Genomic DNA, 21760 nt, shown 5'->3' with positions numbered 1-21760 from the left:
AAAAGCAAACCAGAATTGACTATCTGGATGCACTGGCACAGAGAAAAATGCATTACTTATGTCAATTACTGAGAAACTATTAGAATTTGGTCTCAGCGAATTTAACAAGGTATGTGGATCTGGGACACATGGTGCTCTTTTAATCACAGCAGCATTTACTGCCTGCAGATCTTGAATCATTCTCCACCCCACTGAGGGCGGAGCCTTTTTCACAGGAAATATGGGTGTATTACATGGTGAATCTGGACATGGCACTATTACTCCTGCTGTTAATAAATCCTCTATTACTGGCCTGATTCCGTCAATTGCATCAGGTTTCAATGGATACTGTCTTACACATGGTCTGTATTCTGTTTTTGGCCTTATAACTACAGGTTGTGCATTTTTAATCAGTCCTACGTCTGAAGGACCTGTTGTCCACAATCCTGACGGTACTGAAGAGAGAAGAGCATCCTCTTCAGGACTCAACTGAAACACTCAGGATTGTGAAGTGGACGCATCAATGTGTGTTCCAGCTGTCAGCACCAATGAGACATTAACTAGCACTTTATACAACTTGGTTGATGGACTGAACTCTGTTCGTGGGCCAACTCTACTCCAATCAGAGGCTGACAAAGCTGTTATGACAGTCAGTCCCAATTCTTGCCATTCTGTCAAATATGGCTTACAAAGTGACATATGTAATGGCATACCTGTGAATTTCAATTTTGATACATCTTCAGTGGCGCCTGTTACTGTTATGACGGCTATTGAGTTGCCATCATGAATCAAATCGGTCATTGTCAGTTTCACAGGTGAAACATTTTTCAATTTAGTTTCATAGTCACCATCCGGACCTGGAGGATCTTTATGCCACATTGTGACATGCAGGTCAGGTGGTGACATCTGTTGTTCAGGATTTTTTAGTAGGGCTGTCGCTTGCAAGACGACATCTTTACCCCATCCTGCAGCATCTTCTTCTGAGATGTCAAATGTATAGTAATAGTGGAATGTGGGGTCAGCGCTTTCTTCTCTTACCATGTTAACGCCTCCTGTGCGTTCAACAACTAATTTCCCTTGTTCCACAATTATGGACAAGCCCAATGCAGTCAATCCGTCTCGTCCTAGGAGGTTAACTGGACATTGTGGCATGCTTAACACTGACATAGTACACGTCAGGCCAAATGGATCTGTCAACGTTATGGGTTTGGTGATAGGGACGTCTGATGTTTGTCCATTTGCAGAGCGAACCCTAAAGAGTTCGTTGCTTAATTGATGGACAGGTATGTTGTCATTACATGTGGTTCTACATGCTCCTGTATCACAAAGGAATGTCACTGGTCGTCCATTTACCAACAAAGTCACTTCTGGTTTTGGTACCGGATTTCCCAGCAAGGCACACAGATCCATACATACAGATTCAGACTGCCTATCTGATATGGAATCATGGATTATGGATTCTAGTCATTGTGGATACTGTGGCTGCGGAGGATTATTCCGTTGTGGAATTCTCCCTGCTGCTCCCTCAGTAGGTGGATTTGGACAATTTCTATACATATGTCCCTCTCTTCCACAGTTCCAACAAATCAGGGGACCACGTGGTGGCCCTCCCTGCTGTTGTGGTTGCCATGGTCCTTGACGTTGTGGCTGTCCACCTTGTCTATTTTGCCATGGCTTTTTGGGGCGTTTGCACTGCTTCTGCTGTCTTAAGTTGCCCTGCTGGTAATATATTTCATCATCTCCATGTGCTACATACACTCCTTTGTCGCTGTTTCTTGTCTTTTTCTGTTTTAAGACTTCTTCTGCATGACAGCAGTGTGTATGTGTGTCTTCCAATGTGCCTGTAGGCAATCCAATCCAATGTTTCTGTATCCAAGCTTTTATATCCTTATTGGAATGTTGGATCAGAGCGTTTTTCAATTGTTGTTCATACACAGGTGTTTCTGGCAATATGCCACTATGGACCCTAAACACATTCTCAAATCTGCACCTAAACTCTGTCCATGGCTCTCCTTCTTTCTGAGTTGTCCTGGTAATTTCAGTATAATTTATCTTTGGTCCTAACACTCCTTTTGCACGTGTAATCATAGCTTCCACTCTTGTTTTCAAGACTAGATCATCATGTGTCAGTGGTACGCCTTGTTGATCTGCAGGATTCCAGTCTCCGCGTACCTGACTCCATTTAGGGCCACATGCTTTCATCCACACCTGTTGGACTTCAGGTCCATTAAGGTGGTAAGATGTTCTAATGTTTTCTATATCCTGCATAAATCCCTCAATATCGACATGTGGCGATGGTATCATGTCGACTGCTGCTTTGATATCATCAGCATTCCATGTCCGATAAACGAGCATGGTTGGTAGCTGTCCTGCTGTTCCTGCACGAGGATTTGGTACTTCTATCATAGGATAGGCACCTCCCTGATCACTATGTTCCACCATGGGAGGGGCTGTAGGCACTTTCGCTTGACTGCGTGTTTGTGGTTTTTCTGGTTTTTCTCTTTTTACCTTAGGTTTTACCGCCAAATCATACTGTGGTGGCGGTACATCGTCATCCTCTGGTAGAGGAGACAAAGGTCTCTTTGTCACCGACGATCCAGCCGGCGGTGATTGTTGAGGCTGTTCTGGCTCTCTGTGCTGAATTATCACATCTTCTTCTGCCTTACCTACAGCTTTCTTTTTCCTTGCTTTCTCTAATCGTCGCTTCTCTGCTCCTTTCTGTCTGTTCTCTGCTTCTTCCTCCCAAAATGCCACTAAATCTGCCCCTACTTTCTGCATCTTTTTCTCATCACCTTTATGTTCCCGTTCTAACTCCTTCTTCAGCTTTTGTATGCTGATCAGGTTCAGTCGTCCGTCAAAGTCATGTTTATTTATCCAGGTCTCCAATTCTTTGTGCTTTTGGATTTTTTGCCTCCATAACTTTCCAGTCGTCAGTTGATAAATTTCCTATTTTTAAGACGTCTTACCCCCCATTTTTATTATCCCTTGTTATAATTTGGACTTCAGACGGGGGCACACCTAGGGTGTTCTAAATCTGAAGTTTTCACACTTTCTTTGGACGTGACAATTAATTTGCCATCGTGTGGTTGATTCCTTTCACCTCCCCGTAGGAAGCGGAATCACTTGCCTCTGCTTCCACACGCATGGTTGTCACTAACGTTGTCCAAAGTATTACACTTTCACACAGTTATTTACACTTGCGCAAAACACTATTTACACATAGAAACACTCCTAATAATCGTACGCGTATTCTTATGTCAGGGGAGCTCGCCCTCCCGTGAAATTTAACTAATGTCCTGCCTTAGGGGACTCCGCCGTCCCTGCCAAATTTAACTGCCTTTTTACAGTGCACATATTTCTACCCGGGATTTCCTGTACGTATTAAAACAGAGGAGTCCCGTATCCTCCTTCCGGAATTTAACTACTTGCGTCCCTCGCAACCGTAGAGGAGTCCGTCCTCCTTACAGAGTTTAACTGTGTTTCATTAACAGACGATTCTGTATCATCGCTTACGGAGTTTAACTGTTTTATGTGATCACTTTATCCCCTACCGGTACGCATATATAAACAGAGGAGTCCGCACCCTCCTTACAGAGTTTAACCTGCTTTGCATTAACAGGCGATTCTGTATCATCGCTTGCGGAATTTAACTGTTTTATGTGATCTGATCACCACTCCTCAGTACTGTTTACAAAGAAATTTTACTCACTGACTCGACTTCCTGTCTGTCTTCTTCGGGAAAATCTCGTCAACCAGACGATGCCAACGGTGGTCGACAATTGCAGACACGATCAATCGATCGATCAGACCTTGGCCAAGGATTTACGTCTGGACTTGACGACCTCCGCCGGACACCTCCGGTATTGTTGAGATCCCGGACGTAGCCCCCAGTCAATGTTGGGTATTTTCTCCTCCAAACATTTTTAAAAACCTTTAACAAGACAAACAGAGTCAAGAAACACCAGTGAGACAGAAAATCAAATATTACGCGCGGAGTGCGGCCAGGCTGTACACCAAGGCTACACTAAAGTCTGGCCTGCTTTTCCGCTCTTTTTATAAGAGACGCCCTCATCACATAAACAAGAACTTGTCCTAAGGGTGGGGGTAATGACGCAAGACAATTTCTTCCCATAACATAAACGCATACGTCAATAAGTGCAGCTGTAAGGAAGAACACTTCAGGTCAGCACATCTCGTTCGTCTGTTGCAGGTATCAGCTGTTCTGCATCTGCCTGAAGTGTCCTGTCTTCCACACTCCTTCACACTAAACACCACATCACAAACGTCAAACAAAATTGAATTCTCAGGATTGCATTAAGACAGGTGCAAAACAGCACATCTCCGTTCTCATGAGAAAGAAGACAAAGCTAAAAAAGGTTGAATAACACGTACGTTCTCAGGGTGAAGTGCAAACAGCACAACACCGTTCTCATGAGAAAGAAGACAAAGCTAAAAAAGGTTGAATAACACGTACGTTCTCAGGGTGAAGTGCAAAACAGCACAACACCGTTCTCATGAGAAAGAAGGCAAATGTACAAACATTTAACAGTGATAACATGTATACAAAATCTCTAACAGTTACATCCAGGCCTGTACCACCTGCGCCAGGGGCAAGGCGGACCACCGCAAGACACCAGGATTGCTACAGCCGCTGCCCGTGCCTCATCGCCCCTGGTCTCACATCGGCCTGGATTTTGTCACGGGTCTCCCGCCGTCCCAGGGAAACACCGTCGTCCTCACGATAGTGGACCGATTCTCCAAGGCGGCCCACTTCGTGGCCCTCCCGAAGCTACCAACGGCCCAGGAGACAGCGGACCTCCTAGTCCTCCACGTCGTCCGTCTGCATGGGATACCATCAGACATCGTCTCCGATCGCGGTCCCCAGTTCTCCTCGCATGTTTGGAGGAGCTTGACCAACGGACAAGCAGAACGGGCCAACCAGGAGTTGGAGCAGACCCTACGCTGTGTGACAGCCGCGCACCCGACGGCCTGGAGTACCCACCTGGCCTGGATCGAGTACGCCCACAACAGCCAAGTGTCGTCCGCCACCGGCCTCTCCCCCTTCGAGGTGTGCTTGGGGTATCAACCCCCGTTGTTTCCGGTGGTTGAGGGGGAGGTCGGTGTGCCGTCGGTCCAGGCCCACCTACGGAAGTGCCGTCGGGTGATGTGCCGCCCGTTCTGCTTTGTTGAGGGCCCGGACGAGGGCGAAGAACCATGCAGACCGGCGGCGGGCCCCGGCTCCCACGTATCATCCTGGGCAGGAGGTATGGTTGTCCACCAAGGACATTCCCCTTCAAGTGGACTCCCCGAAACTGCAGGAGCGATACATTGGTCCTTACAAGATTCTCAAGGTCATCAATCCCGCCGCAGTGAGGCCGGAAGCTGGAGCCTCACTGCGGCGGGATTGATTCATCCGGTTTTCCATGTCTCCAGGATTAAACCCCATCACACCTCACCCCTCTGCACTCCGGGTCCGGCGCCACCTCCTGCCCGGATCATCGACGGAGAGCCGGCCTGGACCGTGCGCCGGCTCCTTGACGTTCGACGAATGGGCCGGGGTTTTCAGTACTTGGTGGACTGGGAGGGGTACAGCCCCGAAGAACGCTCCTGGGTGAAGAAGGGCTTCATCCTGGACCCGGCCCTCCTGGCCGACTTCTACCGTCGCCACCCTGACAAACCCGGTCGTGCGCCAGGAGGCGCCCGTTGAGGGGGGGGTCCTGTTGTGTGGGCCGCTGAAGAGGAGGTACTGCTGGCCCACCACCACTAGAGGGCGCCCTGTCTGGAGTGCGGGCTCCAGGCACCAGAGGGCGCTGCCGCCTCACAGGAGCAGCCAGGACGACAGCTGTCATCCATCACTAGAGACAGCTGATCCCAATCAAGACGGAGGTATATCAGCAGGACGGCATCTCCACCTCATTTGCCGAGATATCGCCATATCTAAGAGGTAACGTACTCAGCCGATTGTATTCTTGACGATAATACCTTGTTGCTTGTGTGTTGGATAGCAGATAGTGAGTAATACAGCGGGAGATTGTATTGGACTTCTTGGATAAGTACTCACACTCCTGCACTCACCAGTATTTTCCTGACGAGAGGTGGAGGTGGACTCTCCACCCTCCGTTTTGCTGGGTGCAGCCGCACCCACACCTGACTGTTTCTGTTTCCTGCCAGCAGTACCGGATCCGGCGAGCGGAGGCAGTGGCCACCTGGGAATTCGGGACTTGGCGGCTCCAGTATCCCCGGGGTCCGGTGGCGGCGGAGATCGGGTTGGTTCCGGTTCGACTTGGACAGACGTCTCCTATCGTCGAGCCTGCCCACACGACACCTTTGAATTAGACTTAATCTCTCTATTGTTATCAGTTGTATTTGTTGTGCCCTTTTTTTCACAACAGTAAAAACAGTATATTTGATTCCTCCATTGTCCGTTCATTGTCGCCCCCTGTTGTGGGTCCGTGTTCCTACACTTTCACAACAAATCAGGTCCCATCTTATCTTAGGGACCTCGTAGTACCATATCACCCCAATAGAGCGCTTCGCTCTCAGACTGCAGGCTTACTTGTAGTTCCTAGGGTTTGTAAGAGTAGAATGGGAGGCAGAGCCTTCAGCTTTCAGGCTCCTCTCCTGTGGAACCAGCTCCCAATTCAGATCAGGGAGACAGACACCCTCTCTACTTTTAAGATTAGGCTTAAAACTTTCCTTTTTGCTAAAGCTTATAGTTAGGGCTGGATCAGGTGACCCTGAACCATCCCTTAGTTATGCTGCTATAGACGTAGACTGCTGGGGGGTTCCCATGATGCACTGTTTCTTTCTCTTTTTGCTCTGTATACACCACTCTGCATTTAATCATTAGTGATCGATCTCTGCTCCCCTCCACAGCATGTCTTTTTCCTGGTTCTCTCCCTCAGCCCCAACCAGTCCCAGCAGAAGACTGCCCCTCCCTGAGCCTGGTTCTGCTGGAGGTTTCTTCCTGTTAAAAGGGAGTTTTTCCTTCCCACTGTAGCCAAGTGCTTGCTCACAGGGGGTCGTTTTGACCGTTGGGGTTTTACATAATTATTGTATGGCTTTGCCTTACAATATAAAGTGCCTTGGGGCAACTGTTTGTTGTGATTTGGCGCTATATAAAAAAATTGATTGAATTGAATTTAATTGAATTCCTTCTTCCTTCGGCGGTGCAGTTTTAGCTGCAAGCCCACGTCATCCCCCCCCAAGCTGATGGCAGCGCAACTCAGGGTTGCTGCGTGGCCTTCACCCACTTGCCTCAATTCAGATAACGAATTTCTTCAAACTTATTGCACATAAACAATGTCAAATTTGTATGTGTTGCCTTTAATTCTGATGTGTGCCATTATTACGGTAAACAAGTAATAATTGTGGACTAATTGCTGTCTGAGGTAACTGGAGTGTAAACATAATTTCTCCATTGTGAGATCAATAACGTAACGTATATCTTGTCCCAGTGAGATACGAGTGAGAATAGAAGGGAAGACAGTGTCAGAGTAATAAAAGAAAGAAAGAAAATAAATCAAATAGCTAATCATGGCATGCATAGATTAGGAGGGATCAAGCTTACATTACCCAAAGAACAAAAATAAGTAAATGAGAGAATCAGCTCAGTTACTACTTCCAGTTGTTGACATTCTATTATCTGTCTGTGTGCCGTCTGCGTAAGTTGGGAGTGGCAAGATGGCCGCCAGTTTGCTTCAGCGGATTGTATGGAGTGTGTGGGCCAATGAGCTGTCCAGTAATATATATACAGATCAGTGGTGTAAACTGAGGCAGCCAGCCACCATATTACTCGTCTTGAAACAGCTTTACAGTTTTTCCAAAACTGCTTCAACCCATTTCTTGAAACCTTCTATGTTTTCCCTCAAAATGTGAACACAAAACCTGATTTTCAAACTACATTCTCATCATTGACTCTTGTTGCAAAACTGAGCCATCGCCTCAGAACACTTGTAACTGTGTTCAAAACCAACCAGTGTCCTCAGATCATTTACAAAGCAGTCAAAATGAAGACACAGCAGAGTTGTCATGAAACACTTTATCAAACAATGGAAACAGCTGCTGGAGAAATGTTTATTTATTACAATACAGTAAATGCATTTTACAGGGCCAACAAAAAGAAAAGACAAAAAAAAAAAAAAAAAAAATCATAACTCAGGATTCAGCATTTACTTTTCTCACATTTTTTTAATGTTACAGCCTTATTCCAAAATGGATAGAATTCAATATTTCCCTCAAACTTCTGCACACAATACCCCATAATGACAATGTGAAAAAGTTTTTTCTTTGAGATTTTTACAAATTTCTTTAAAACAAAACAAAACAACAACAACTAAGAAATCACACGTACATAAGTTTTAACTGCCTTTGCTGTGAAGCTTCAAATTGGGCTCAGGTGCATCCTGTTTCCACTGATGATCCTTGATTTAATTGGAGTCCACCTGGGGTAAATTCAGTTGATTGGACATGATTTGGAAAGACACTCACCTGTCTTCATATGAGGTCCCACAGCTGACAGTGCATGTCAGAGCACAAACCAAGCATGAAGTCGAAGGAATTGTCTGTAGACCTCCGACACAGGATTGTCTCAAGGCACAAACCTGTACAAGGGTACAGAAACATTTCTGCTGCTTTGAAGGTCCCAGTGAGCACAGTGGCCTCCATCATCCGTCAACAGAAGAAGTTCAGATCCACCAGGACACTTCCTAAAGCTGGTTGCCTGTCGAAACTGAACATTTGGGGGAAAAGGGCCTTAGTCAGAGAGGTGACCATGAATCTGATGATCATTCTGTCAGAGCTCCAGCATTCCTCTGTAGAGAGAGGGGAACCTTCCAGAAGGAGAACCATCTCTGTTGCAACCCACCAATCAGGCCTGTATGGAGGAGTGGCCAGACGAAAGCCACAACTTTGTAAAAGACACATGGCAGCCCACCTGGAGTTTGCCAAAAAGGCACATGAAGGACTCTGACCATGAGAAACAAAATTCTCTGAATGCCACTCGTCACATTGGAGGAATCCCTACAGTGAAGCATGGTGGTGGCAGCATCAAGGGGATGTTTTTCAGCAGCAGGAACTGGGAGACTAGTCAGAATTGACGGAAAGTTGAATGCAGCAATGTTCAGAGACATCCTGGATGAAAACCTGCTCCAGAGTGCTCTTGACCTCAGAGTGGGGTGACGGTTCATCTTTTAGCAGGACAGTGACCCTGAGCACACAGCCAAGATATCAAAGGAGTGGCTTCAGGACAACTCTGTGAATGTCCTTGAGTGGCCCAGCCAGAGCCCAGACCTGAATCTGATTGAACATCTCTGCAGAAATATGAAAATGGCTCTGCACCGACTCTCCTCATCCAACCTGATGGAACTTGAGAGATGCTGCAAAGAGGAATGGGGAAAACTGCCCAAAGATGGGCATCATTTTCAGTAAGACTTGAGGCTGTAATTGCTGCCAAAGGTGCATCAACAAAGTATTGAGCAAAGGGTGTGAATACTTCCATCCTTTTCTGTCTTTTCTTTCTAAGGTTGTAGAGAAAATTGTTTTTTGTCAACTGAAACAGTTTTTAGATGAGAACGACATCATGGAGGTTTTTCAGTCAGGTTTTAAAACCCTTCATAGCACAGACTCTGCTTTAATAAGGGTTTTTAATGACATCCTTCTTGCGTGTGATTCTGATAACCATGTTGTTTTAGTTTTGCTTGATTTAACTGCCACCTTTGATACAGTGGACCATAACATTTTATTATCTCAATTACATCATTTAGTGGGCAACGGTGGTACTGCACTTGAATGGTTTAGGTCTTACTTGGTAGACAGAACCTTTTCTGTGCATATATGGTTCTGAATCATCTGCTTTGTTGTTATGTGGCATTCCACAGGGTTTGATTGTAGGGTAACTGCTTTTTTCATTTACTGCCTCTGGATTCCATCATTAGATGGCATGGGAGGTCATTCCAATGTTATGCTGATGATTGTCAAATTTATCTGCCCTTAGGGCAAAAGGATGTCAGCTCCATAAAACAGCTCCTGCTATGTGCAGATGACATTTAATCTTGGTTGGTCTTGAACTTTTACATTTTAATTTCATGTGATGATTTTTGGACCCAGTGGCCCCTGTGAGTCCTGTTTTGTTGCCTTAGGACCCTTGGAGGTTTATTTTAGACCTGTTATTATAGATCTTGATTTTAAAGTGGACAGTGATCTTAAATTGGACAGCCAAATTAAAGCTCTGGTTAAATCCAGTTTAGCGGTTAGCAACTGTGAAATGTTTTCTGTTTAGACATCACTTTGAGACAGTGATCCATGCTTTTATTTCATCTCGGGTGGATTATTGTAATTCACTTTATGTGAGAGTCAATCAGTCGCTATGTGAACATTATATCCAGTTTCTGGTGGTGCTGCTCTGCGTGCGACCCGGACTCGTGTGTTGCTGCTGCTTTCTTTCTACATTTTAAATCTTGTTGTGTGTTTTTGGATGCATCCAATTCCTTTGTGTTTACTGCGCATAGGGGTGGCATTATTTGTGAAAGTACTTCTTTTGGTGCTATTCCTCTGGACTTTGTTGAGGACATGCTAAACTTTTCTACATGTGGAAGGTGAACTTCCGCTCACCTTCAGCAGAGATGCGCTGCTTTCCCGCCGCTCTTTGGGAATTACGCCTCCGGTGGATTTACCTGAGGCTCTGGTGGTCCAGCCAACTTGCAAGTTACGACAATGAAAACGAGGCCGGCGAGGGGGGATATGACAGCATCTCCGCCGTAGAGGCAGCAGACCATCGTTGTCGGGCATGATTCTCTGTAATGCCCGGTCTTTGAGGAACAAAATGCAGGAGCTCCGGGTTACTGCCAAGGTATGTTTCGAGTACTGTGAGTCGACCATGCTGGTTTTCACGGAGACTTGGCTACATGTGGATTTTCTGTCTTCTTTTATTGAACTGGAAGAAAAACTTCTCTGTTATTCGCGCGGATCGGACCGAAACTTCAGGGAAGAGCCGCGGAAGGGGAATCTGTGCATACGTCAGCAACAGCTGGTGCAGAAATGGCAGGGTGAGGGAGACTGTATGCAACACTGACGTTGAGTTGCTAAGAATCTCCCTGAGACCACTTTATCTTCCTCGAGAGTTTGGAAATGTTTTAATCTGCATTGTTTATGTCCCTCCTAGTGGTATTGCGGCCCGGGCAGCAGCTCAGATTGCTGACTGTGTTCATCATCAGCTACAATGCACACCTGGGACCCCTGTTTTTGTTCTTGGAGATTTTAATCACTGCAAACTGGAAATGTCTCTCCTCGGCTTTATGTTAAGTGTGCCACTAGAGATAATAAGGTTTTAGACAAATGCTATGGAAAAATCAAAAATGCGTATAGTTATAGAATGAAGCCTCCGCTGTCAAATTCTGATCATAATACAGTCCATTTAATTCCTACATACAAGACTGTGTTCAAGAGAAGGAAACCTCAGTCAGACCGTATCTATGTGGACACAGGATTGTGTGGAGACACTTAAGGGTTCATTCCTCTGCACAAACTGGAATATTTTTCATGATTTGGATATAAAAGAGGCCACAGAAAGAATAACAGAATATTTTAAGTTTTGTGTTGACTGTGTGGTTCCCAAAAAGAACATTATTGTGTATCCCAACAACAAGCCTTATATCACCAGAGAAGTAAAAGACTGTATTAATTGTAAAAAATCACTTTAGGTTTAAAAACAGTTAAAAAAGAACTCAACCAACTGCTGCAGGAGGCAAGAAGGAAACACAGGAACATCATAGAACAAAATTTTAGGTCATTGGACTCAACAAGGCTTTGGGATTCTATGAAAGCTGCAGTAAACATGACTACGGAGAGGAAAGTCTTCGTAACTCATGTGAACTGGAGAAAGTAAACGAACTTAATGATTTTTTTCTCAGGTTTGAAACTCAGGACTTTTCTTTGTGAAGCAGCAGGACCTTCGTGGCCAGGACGACGGTGGGGATTGAACCCACGCGGCTAGCACAAAAGACCGTTCCTCTACCAGGTCAGCCAAAGGGGAACTCCCCATTAGCCAAGTTAGCGGGAACGTCTTTTCAATTGGGACCCGGGACTTTCATCCCGCTGCACATCTCCCCACCATTTTTGACTTTGTCCCGAAGTCACAGGTGCATGTTAGCATACTCTGTGATCCACATCCTGTTCGTGACGCCAGATTGAAGCAGCAGGACCTTCATGGCCGGGACAACGGTGGGGATCGAACCCACGCGGCTTGCACAAAAGACCATTCCTCCTCTACCAGGTCAGCCAAAGGAGAACTCCCCGTTAGCCAAGCTAGCGGGAACATCTTTTCAATTTGGACCCGGGGCTTTCATCCCGCTACATTTGGAATGTAATCATGTGTTACAGTCTCTTCCTCTTACTGAGGTTGGGTTGGTAGTTGACCCCATAAAATTAAGTTACTGCTTAGTCAGGTTTGTAAGGGTAAATCCACAGGCCCTGATGGCATTTCTGTTTTTCTTTTAAATGTGAGGTTCAAATGCAAGGTTCAAATGCACGTTCCAGTGAAGAGGGTGATTTTCATGGCAGGGGTGCTGAATTCGGCACAACCAACTGCGATTTCCCCCTGCTCCCACACAAAGATAACAGTATGTTGGTTCACTACATGATATAAAAAATCTGTTTCATAATCTTTTGACTTAATGCGTACAGTGTCCAATAACACGCCATAAGCTCTCTCTCTCTCTCTAAAACCACGCTGTAAGACGTTTAAAAACGCACAATTATAAACTGTACTCTTTTATTTGTCTGTGCCATTTTCTTTTTAAAATAAAAGATAAGCATATGTGGGTGATGTTTCTGTAAAAAAAAAAAAAGTTTTTTTAACCAGTGTAAAAGCTGAATTTTATTTATTGTAAACAAAAACAAAAAACAAAAACAAAAACAAAAAACCCCAAAGTAAACATCAGTTTGTCTGTTCCTGTCGGTGTTTTGCAGCACCGCCCCCCTGCCCGTCAAACTCCATAGAACAACACTGCCATCTAGTGGATGGAAATGTGAATAGCGATTCACATATTTGTGGATCTGAACTGTAGTTTTGCGCGCAGAATGTCTGAGTACTAGGGGAACTACGACCACTACCTTTGCATCCCCCAGGACTAAACCCAGCCAACTTTTTTTTAGGTTCCTTAGATGGCCCCAAAACACAATCAGGGTGTTCCCCAAAATAAAAACTGGCCTCAAGCCAGTTATCCAAGATGGCCGCCAAAATAGGGTTATTATTTATTATGTAAACATTATTTAAACATGTGTCCTTGAAATAATGCATATTGCTGAAAAAACACATTTCGGCGGCCATTTTGGACGCCATTTCGAATCTTAAACCTATGAATGAATTTAGTTTAGGCACAAATGACTTTGCTGTGACCAGCAATGGTCTTCCCATTGAATCTCTGCGATATTTAAGTTGTTTATATGTTGTTTAAAGGTGTTTTAGTGAAAACCCCTATTTTGGCGGCCATCTTGTACGTGATCTTGAAAAACTGGCTTGAGGCCAGTTTTTATTTTTGGGAACATCCTGATTGTGTTTTGGGGTCATCTAAGGAACCTAAAAAAGTTTGTTTACTGTAGTCCTGGGGGGTGCAAAGGTAGTGGTCATAGCTCCCCTAGTAGAGTGAGCAACACAATGAATGCCTGTAACCGGTGATCTACAAATGCTGAATCACACTTCACAAACAGAATTTTCAGTTTTGCAAATAAACATTTATTTGTAAAAACCCATACACAAATTACAAATCAGAAATTTGTGTTTGTGGATCACAATGCAAATGTACAAATCAAGGGATATTTGTAAATCACCCTCTGTGCATTTGCACGTATTAATGAGACAAGTATTATATACTATATTGAATAGTACAAAGACTTTCTCTTCATTTTCACTGGCTGCGTGAGAAGAGAGTTTCCTTGTGCTTCCTCTGGGTACCGGCTCATGTAGGGATTGACGGAAATGAGGACATTGACATCTTGGCCAATCCATCTTTAAGAATGGACATAATTGATTGGGACGTTCCCTTGAGTAAATTCGAAGGAAAAACTCTTATTAAAGGAAAGGTTATGTAGTTATGGCAGGAAATTTGGGACATGCATGATACAGGAAGGCCCTTACATCAAATCCATAAAGATGCTTTAGGTAGAATGGATGTGGCTGGAAGCAGGAAAGAGGAAGTAGTCTTGGCCTTCTCAGGATAGGCCACACAGGTCTTATTAATAACACTCTTCTAAGGATCCATAAACACCCAACAGGAGTCTGCCCCAACTGTGACCAAATGGAAACTGTTCATCATGATCTTATACAGTGTGAGGCATATATTGAGCAACGGAGGAGACTGTCCACGATACTGTGCAGAGAGAATAAGAACATGTCCCTTGGAAATCTTATGCAAATCTCATCACACATCGTGCAAAAAGAATTAATTAAATATCTAAAGGACACTGAATTACTTGATCGCATCTGAACAAATGCCTCTGGCTGCCATGCATGAGTTAAGGTTTTGTAAATCTCAGCGATCACTCACCAGCCCGGTAGGTGGCGGTAGATGCAACTTAAGCTGGTGCCGTCCACCATTGAATTCGAAAGAAGAAAAAGAAGAAGAAGGTGACAGGGGACAGTAAAGAATGGCCACTGCTTATCTGACACACCAACAAAAAGTGTTACGACTTTATAAGAAATCTTTGAGACATCTGGAGTCGTGGTGTGTCTTCAGGTAAAGTGCTTCCATTTGTCGTACCTCTAAAAATGCAACATGTCGACGGAAAAGCCTGTGTCTGTTGTGCTGTTAGCCTAACTAGCAGCTAAGCTAACGGATAACCATTGATTTCTAAAGGCATCTTATTTTAGCGTGTTAGCTTTTATCCTTTTCACACTAGCAGAGTGTCGAAATCGTAAATTTAGTGCACATGCTTTTTAAAAGTGATACGAAATAAAAATACGAGACCTTGACTCGTTTTGAAGTTTGTGGTGAACCCTGAGTATTTATATTCAGACCGCTGCTTTCCCTGGAATGAATCCAATTAAATACGGGTATTTTCCATTTGTAACTGTTTTTAAACAACGGTAAACTTTCAAACTAATGGAAACAGTCTTAAATAGGGTTTAAATGTGCTAAACAGCTCATCTTTGGAAATTGACTATTTTTGAAGCTTTTTCTGACATTTTATATACTAAATTATTATTTTAAAAAATTCTTATCAAAGATTATTTATAAAAATCACAATAGTCAGTTGTAGTCCGCCATTTCTGTTTGTTCCATTATTTGGTTCAGTCTGGATTGTGACTGTTGCTGTGTCTGTCGCTGGCCCAGGGATAAATACCGTTTCTACGCCTGCCTGCTGCGTGCTCGCTTTGATGAGAACAAGAATGAAAAGGATATGGTGAAGGCCACCAGGATGCTTAAGGCAGGAGAGGAAGAGTTCTGGGCTAGGCAACATCCTCAGCCGTACATCTTCCCCGACTCTCCTGGAGGAACCTCCTATGAGAGATACGATTGCTACAAGGTGAGCCCACAATCGCCGTACCAGTCCCCAGATCCATGACAGCCTAAGTGCATCGGAGGGCATTTTATTCAGGTTGTGTATCAACAACAAAATCTACTGATCATCAGTTGGAAATTAACGGTGCAGCAGATAAAATATTTACAGAGGAGTCCTTCAAATGGTGATACAAGCACCAAAGTTGGCACAAAAACTCCTTAAACATTACTCTTTTGAAAAAAACTGAGTACCCACTTGAATTTTTAATAAGCGGCCAGGTAGGGGTCAATTGAAGCATTACACAGGGTTCATAAATGAAAAATGTTCCAATCATATTGAAAGCTATACCACATTATTTGTCTGAACATCAAAAAGGTATAGTTTGGATTGTCTATGACTGAATGTTATGGAGTTATGGGGTAAAAACAGCAAGAATGGTAACAAAGGTCAGCTTTAGTTTGTACAGGGGTCAGATGTTAAAGTTGCTCCAAATATTGTAAAACTTGATGCAAATTATTGGTTGAGTTAATAGGGTTTTAAAGAGGAATAGCTTGCGCCATGTGTCATGCTTAGTCGTCACGTTACAGGGTAACATATGTCACATGCCATAGAATCCAATGGACGTCGACATTGTTTGACCTTTACCTTGCCGACCAAGCATTTAACACAGTCAAAACTATTCCATTTATTAATCCTATTAGTAGGTACGTGATAAAAAAAATTAAAGTAATTGTAACAGAAATGGTGTTTAAATATTTGTTCCATGTCACATGAAGAAAGGTATGAGCATTTGAAGTTCGGAAGATCTTGGTCATTTTCAACTGTGTGCTTAAGGGAAAAGCTGTGACCGGTGTCTCATTGTTTATGTTTCAAAATGATGGGACAACGTCAAACCTAATTATTATCTCATTTAAATGTGTGATTTGCAACTATCCGCCGCCATATAAACTGTTTTCTGACAGTACTTGCCAAGCTAAAAAAAAACAAACAACAAAAAACAAACGGCTATTTTGCCATGTCCGCTGTATTGCCGGCTTGACATCGGTGCTGCAGATCATAAAAATCTGCATGCGAATGCTATGATCACCACCAAACTTGACAGCAAAGTACATAATTACATGAATTAATTTTTCTATATTATTTGAAAACCGATCTTACTCAGCATTACAAGTAAAAAGTAAACGCATTCCTCCAAGTGCAAACTCAGCACTACTGCCTGGAAAGTCTCCCAAGCCAGAAACAGCTGATATGTCCAAAACAATGGACACCATAGTTAGGTCTTACGTGTGCACCTACTATTAGTTCAACCAATAATTTACACCACTTTTTATCAAAATTGGAGCAGCTTTAATTTCTGACCCCTGCACAAACTGAAATTGACCTTTGTCACCATTCTTAATATTTTTACCCCATAACTCCATAACATTCAGTCATATATAGTCTAAACTATACCTTTCTGGAATCTTTGTGATCAGACACATAACGTGGTATAGCTTTCAATATGATTGGAACATTTATAAATTTTGACCCCTATGCAATTCTTCAATTGACCACTACCTGGCCGCCTATTGAAAATTCAAGTGGATACTCAGTTTTTTCAAAAGACTAATGTCTAAGGATTATGTGTGCCAATTTTGGTGCTTGTTTCCAGAAATGAACAATTGTTACAGTTATCTGCTCCACTATAATAATCAGCTCAGCTACAATTCTCAAATTCATGTTTACCTGTTTTTGTTTGTCTGTCCCATAACAGTTGATTAAAGAGGGACTAGCTTAAAAATAATTATTTTATCTGATAAAACATACTAAAAACATGCATTTGTAACTGTTCTCATGAGTTTTTTGGTTTTGATAATTAATAAATCGATAAAATTAAAAAAAAATTGTAAAGAACACATGTGATTGGTCAGAAATTTTATGATGTATGTGTGTGGGGTCCAAGCTCCTGCCTTAATGCATCCATATTAAATTGTAAAAGCAACAAAGGGAGAATGTCGATAAGACGGACTGACAAAGGTTTCACCAAGTTGAGGTGCGATCAGTGGGATTGTCACAAACAGCATCTGTGTGTATATGTGTATATACACTTGGCCGGTTGATTATATGCTTGTCTAAAAATAGAGTCTAATTCATTCACTTATAGACACAGACACTAATGTGACAGTGGCTCACAATTCCTCACTTTCCCTGCTGAGAATGGGTTCAAAACCACAAAAACTTGCTGAAAGATACTGCAGTCCCAACATTATTTGACTTTAGTTAGTGTGTAAACGTGGGGCGAGCCACAGTCAGAATCTTACCTGTTACGCCATTTCAGTCAGATTCGTTATTACAGCCTGATGAAAACTTATCCACATAACGTGTCCTGATTGTGCACGGCGAAAATAGTTGAAAATAGTTCCTTGTTGTGACTGACGAAACGTAGCGTTTTAAAAGAAGTCCCTCTGTGTTTTCAGCCTTAACCAGAGAACGCCGGCATTTTGTTCCACAGCAGTAAAATTAACTTATTTAAAAGAGTCACAGCGCCTCAATCATTCATGTGACATCAGCGTTTACCGCAGCCATCTGTCGCCTCTTCCTGTGATGAAAATGCATCCCATGTTCCACCAGCACAAAAATAAAATCTAAAAAATGTTAAATTACTCTGTTTGGCATCCCGTGTAATAAGTGAAAGAGGTTCAGAGCTTCTGGTGCCCAGCTGTCTATAAACACATTAACCCCAGAATGATACTGTTATACCAAAAAAATTTACAAGAGGTCCCTTTTAAATCTTTAAAAGTTGTAATTACAGACCTGAATGTTTAAAAAGGAGTTTTAAGAGAATTGGTAGCAAAATTTGGCACTTTAAGGTTGATTAAATTTCTGCTGAAAGATCCAAATTTACTGTTAAATTGAGGTTTATTGTCCAGAATTTTAAATTGTGATGTAGCTGCTTTAAAAATAAAAAAAAAAACATACCCCTGACGGAGATTCTCAGCCATTTTTAATTTTGTAAGCTAATTTGCTGCAGTTATGCAAAGAATCACTTTTTGCACATGTGAAAATGTTGACAGTCACCATGTTTGGCGTTTTGATCTGCCGGGATCCTGCAGGTCCCAGAGTGGGCGCTGGACTTCTGGCACCCTTCGGAGAAGGCCATGTACCCCGACTACTTTGCTAAGAGGGAGCAGTGGAAGAAGCTGCGGTTGCAGAGCTGGGACAAAGAGGTAAAAAAAACAAAACAAAACTAGAGCACAGCACTCATAGAGTGCAAACCTCCGCCAATGCTTGTTTCCAATTCCACAAATTTTTACCTTGGAAAAAGTTTAAGATCAAAGTCCTGTAAGAAGTGGCTTTTCATAAGCTAAATTAGATGTGATCAAATGTCAGGAGGATATATTTAGTTCATGCACTTGATTCAGAGTATTTTTTTTTTTTTTTTTTGAGGTGTTGTCAGGTTTTTTTTTTTCTTACCTTTCCAGTTTCTGAATACTTTTTCAGATGATTTTCACAGAACATTGGTTATCCCTGCTATGCACAATTTGTCATTGGTTTTTAGCACTTGGTTTCTGACTGATAACTGGAAGACAGATAAACAGGCATTTGTTTCAGAAGACCATAACAGGTGGGTTTAACATAAAAAAGGTAAATATTACTCAGACATATGCTGTTTAGGGTTTCAGCTGGGAAAAATTAAGATAAAGCGAAATAAAACAATGAATCAATGAAGCAGCAGGCCGAAGCACCGCTTCGATCTGTGAATCACTGCTTCGATTGGTTCAAGGTTCAAAGCAAAGCCGCGCTGCAGACAAAATGATTTCAGACCCGCTGCAGGGTCTGTAATCAATGTAGAGAAATGATAATTTTCCTGACAAACACCCTCAAAAATAACAGCGACTCTGAAGGACATACGACCCCTGGCAAAAATTATGGAATCACCGGCCTTGGAGGATGTTCATTCAGTTGTTTAATTTTGTAGGAAAAAAGCAGATCACAGACATGACACAAAACTAAAGTCATTTCAAATGGCAACTTTCTGGCTTTAAGAAACACTATAAGAAATCAGGAAAAAAATTTGTGGCAGTCAGTAACGGTTACTTTTTTAGACCAAGCAGAGGGGAAAAAAATATGGAATCACTCAATTCTGAGGAAAAAACTATGGAATCATGAAAAACAAAAGAACACTCCAATACATTACTAGTATTTTGTTGCACCACCTCTGGCTTTTATAACAGCTTGCAGTCTCTGAGGCATGGACTTAATGAGTGACAAACAGTACTCTTCATCAATCTGGCTACAACTTTCTCTGATTGCTGTTGCCAGATCAGCTTTGCAGGTTGGAGCCTTGTCATGGACCATTTTCTTCAACTTACACCAAAGATTTTCAGTTGGATCAAGATCCGGACTATTTGCAGGCCATGACATTGACCCTATGTGTCTTTTTGCAAGGAATGTTTTCACAGTTTTTGCTCTATGGCAAGATGCATTATCATCTTGAAAAATGATTTCATCATCCCCAAACATCCTTTCAATTGATGGGATAAGAAAAGTGTCCAAAATATCAACGTAAACTTGTGCATTTATTGATGATGTAATGACAGCCATCTCCCCAGTGCCTTTACCTGACATGCAGCCCCATATCATCAATGACTGTGGAAATTTACATGTTCTCTTCAGGCAGTCATCTTTATAAATCTCACTGGAACGGCACCAAACAAAAGTTCCAGCATCATCACCTTGCCCAATGCAGATTCGAGATTCATCACTGATTACGACTTTCATCCAGTCATCCACAGTCCACGATTGCTTTTCCTTAGCCCATTGTAACCTTGTTTTTTTCTGTTTAGGTGTTAATGATGGCTTTTGTTTAGCTTTTCTGTATGTAAATCCCATTTCCTTTAGGTGGTTTCTTACAGTTCGGGTTTCCTCCCATTCGTTCCTCATTTGTTGTGCATTTTCGATTTTTGAGACATATTGCTTTAAGTTTTCTGTCTTGACGCTTTGATGTCTTCCTTGGTCTACCAGTATGTTTGCCTTTAACAACCTTCCCATGTTGTTTGTATTTGGTCCAGAGTTTAGACACAGCTGACTGTGAACAACCAACATCTTTTGCAACATTGCATGATGATTTACCCTCTTTTAAGAGTTTGATAATCCTCTCCTTTGTTTCAATTGACATCTCTCATGTTTGAGCCATGATTCATGTCAGTCCACTTGGTGCAACAGCTCTCCAAGGTGTGATCACTCCTTTTTAGATGCAGACTAACGAGCAGATCTGATTTGATGCAGGTGTTAGTTTTGGGGATGAAAATTTACAGGGTGATTCCATAATTTATTCCTCAGAATTGAGTGAGTCCATATTTTTTTCCCTCTGTTTGGTCTAAAAAAGTAACCGTTACTGACTGCCACAATTATTTTTCTTGATTTCTTATAGTGTTTCTTAAAGCCAGAAAGTTGCCATTTGAAATGACTTTAGTTTTGTGTCATGTCTGTGATCTGCTTTTTTTCTACAAAATTAAACAACTGAATGAACATCCTCCGAGGCCGGTGATTCCATAATTATTGCCAGGGGTTGTATAAGGGAATCGTTAAGCAAAAAGGTTATTGATGTCGGTGGATCGAATAATTTCTTAACGATACCTGAAAGGAACCGGTTCTCGATACCCATTCCTAGTTACAAGGACATTTTCACTGTCGTAACGGCTGCAGTCAGAAGTGATGTGTTGCTCGTCTTACATTGATATTTTCGTTGGTTCCAGGTTGCCCAACTGGAGGCTGAAACCCCACCCGGTGGCCCAACAACCGAAGCACTTCCTCCTGCCCGTAAAGAGGGTGATCTCCCCCCTCTGTGGTGGCAGTATGTCACCCGTCCCCGGCAGCGGCCAATGTGAACTCAAACCGTCTGAGCCCAAGCTGTCCTGCTTCAGCTTTTACTGAACGACCTGTGCTGAAATAAATAAGATGCTTCCATGACATTATTAAGCAGGTTTAGAGTTGTGTGAAAGTATAAATGTCTCTTCTAATAATAAATAAATGTGATGGAAGCAGACTGTTGGTTTGGTTTTCACTCAGACGTTTTGAGTCATTTTGATGAGATACAGTTGTGTTCAAAATAGCAGTGTGTTTTAAAAAGTGAGTAAACCTCAGAATCCTTATCATAGCTTTTATTTCCATACACAGGCATGTGAAGGAATATTAGGCTGTTCAAAAAAAAAAAAAAAAAACTGCATTTTTTTTTCTTTCTTTCAGTGACCCTTATTAAACCCTTACACATGGCTGTTATTTAAGGATGAAGGCAGCAGAT

At 42.7% G+C, this 21760-nt stretch overlaps 1 protein-coding gene across 2 annotated transcripts; it reads left to right on the top strand.

Moving 5' to 3' along the window:
- Positions 1-14581: 14581 nt before the first annotated feature.
- ndufb9 (NADH:ubiquinone oxidoreductase subunit B9) lies at positions 14582-21505 on the top strand. Of its 2 annotated transcripts, none has more exons than XM_034161310.1 (4): positions 14582-14711; positions 15309-15501; positions 18570-18683; positions 21216-21505. In XM_034161310.1, exons 1-4 carry the CDS (start codon positions 14623-14625, stop codon positions 21345-21347), a joined length of 528 nt encoding a protein of 175 aa, XP_034017201.1. In that variant the 5' UTR covers positions 14582-14622; the 3' UTR covers positions 21348-21505. The 2 variants fall into 2 exon arrangements, with proteins under 2 accessions (XP_034017201.1, XP_034017202.1); XM_034161311.1 differs by having other exon boundaries at positions 14596-14655.
- The last annotated feature ends 255 nt before the right edge of the window (positions 21506-21760 follow it).

Source organism: Thalassophryne amazonica, chromosome 20, assembly GCF_902500255.1.
Source record: "Thalassophryne amazonica chromosome 20, fThaAma1.1, whole genome shotgun sequence".
Taxonomy (NCBI): Eukaryota; Metazoa; Chordata; class Actinopteri; order Batrachoidiformes; family Batrachoididae; genus Thalassophryne; species Thalassophryne amazonica.
Note: the sequence above shows the minus strand (reverse complement) of the source record. Positions and strands in the feature narration are given on the sequence as shown.

Bases quoted from the DNA above. Each gene is read 5' to 3' on its own strand.
- ndufb9 (XM_034161310.1), top strand. From the start codon at position 14,623: ATGGCCACTGCTTATCTGACACACCAACAAAAAGTGTTACGACTTTAT. The intron at 15,502-18,569 runs GTGAGCCCACAA...GGGATCCTGCAG, and splicing joins AGAGATACGATTGCTACAAG to GTCCCAGAGTGGGCGCTGGA. The intron at 18,684-21,215 runs GTAAAAAAAACA...CGTTGGTTCCAG, and splicing joins TGCAGAGCTGGGACAAAGAG to GTTGCCCAACTGGAGGCTGA.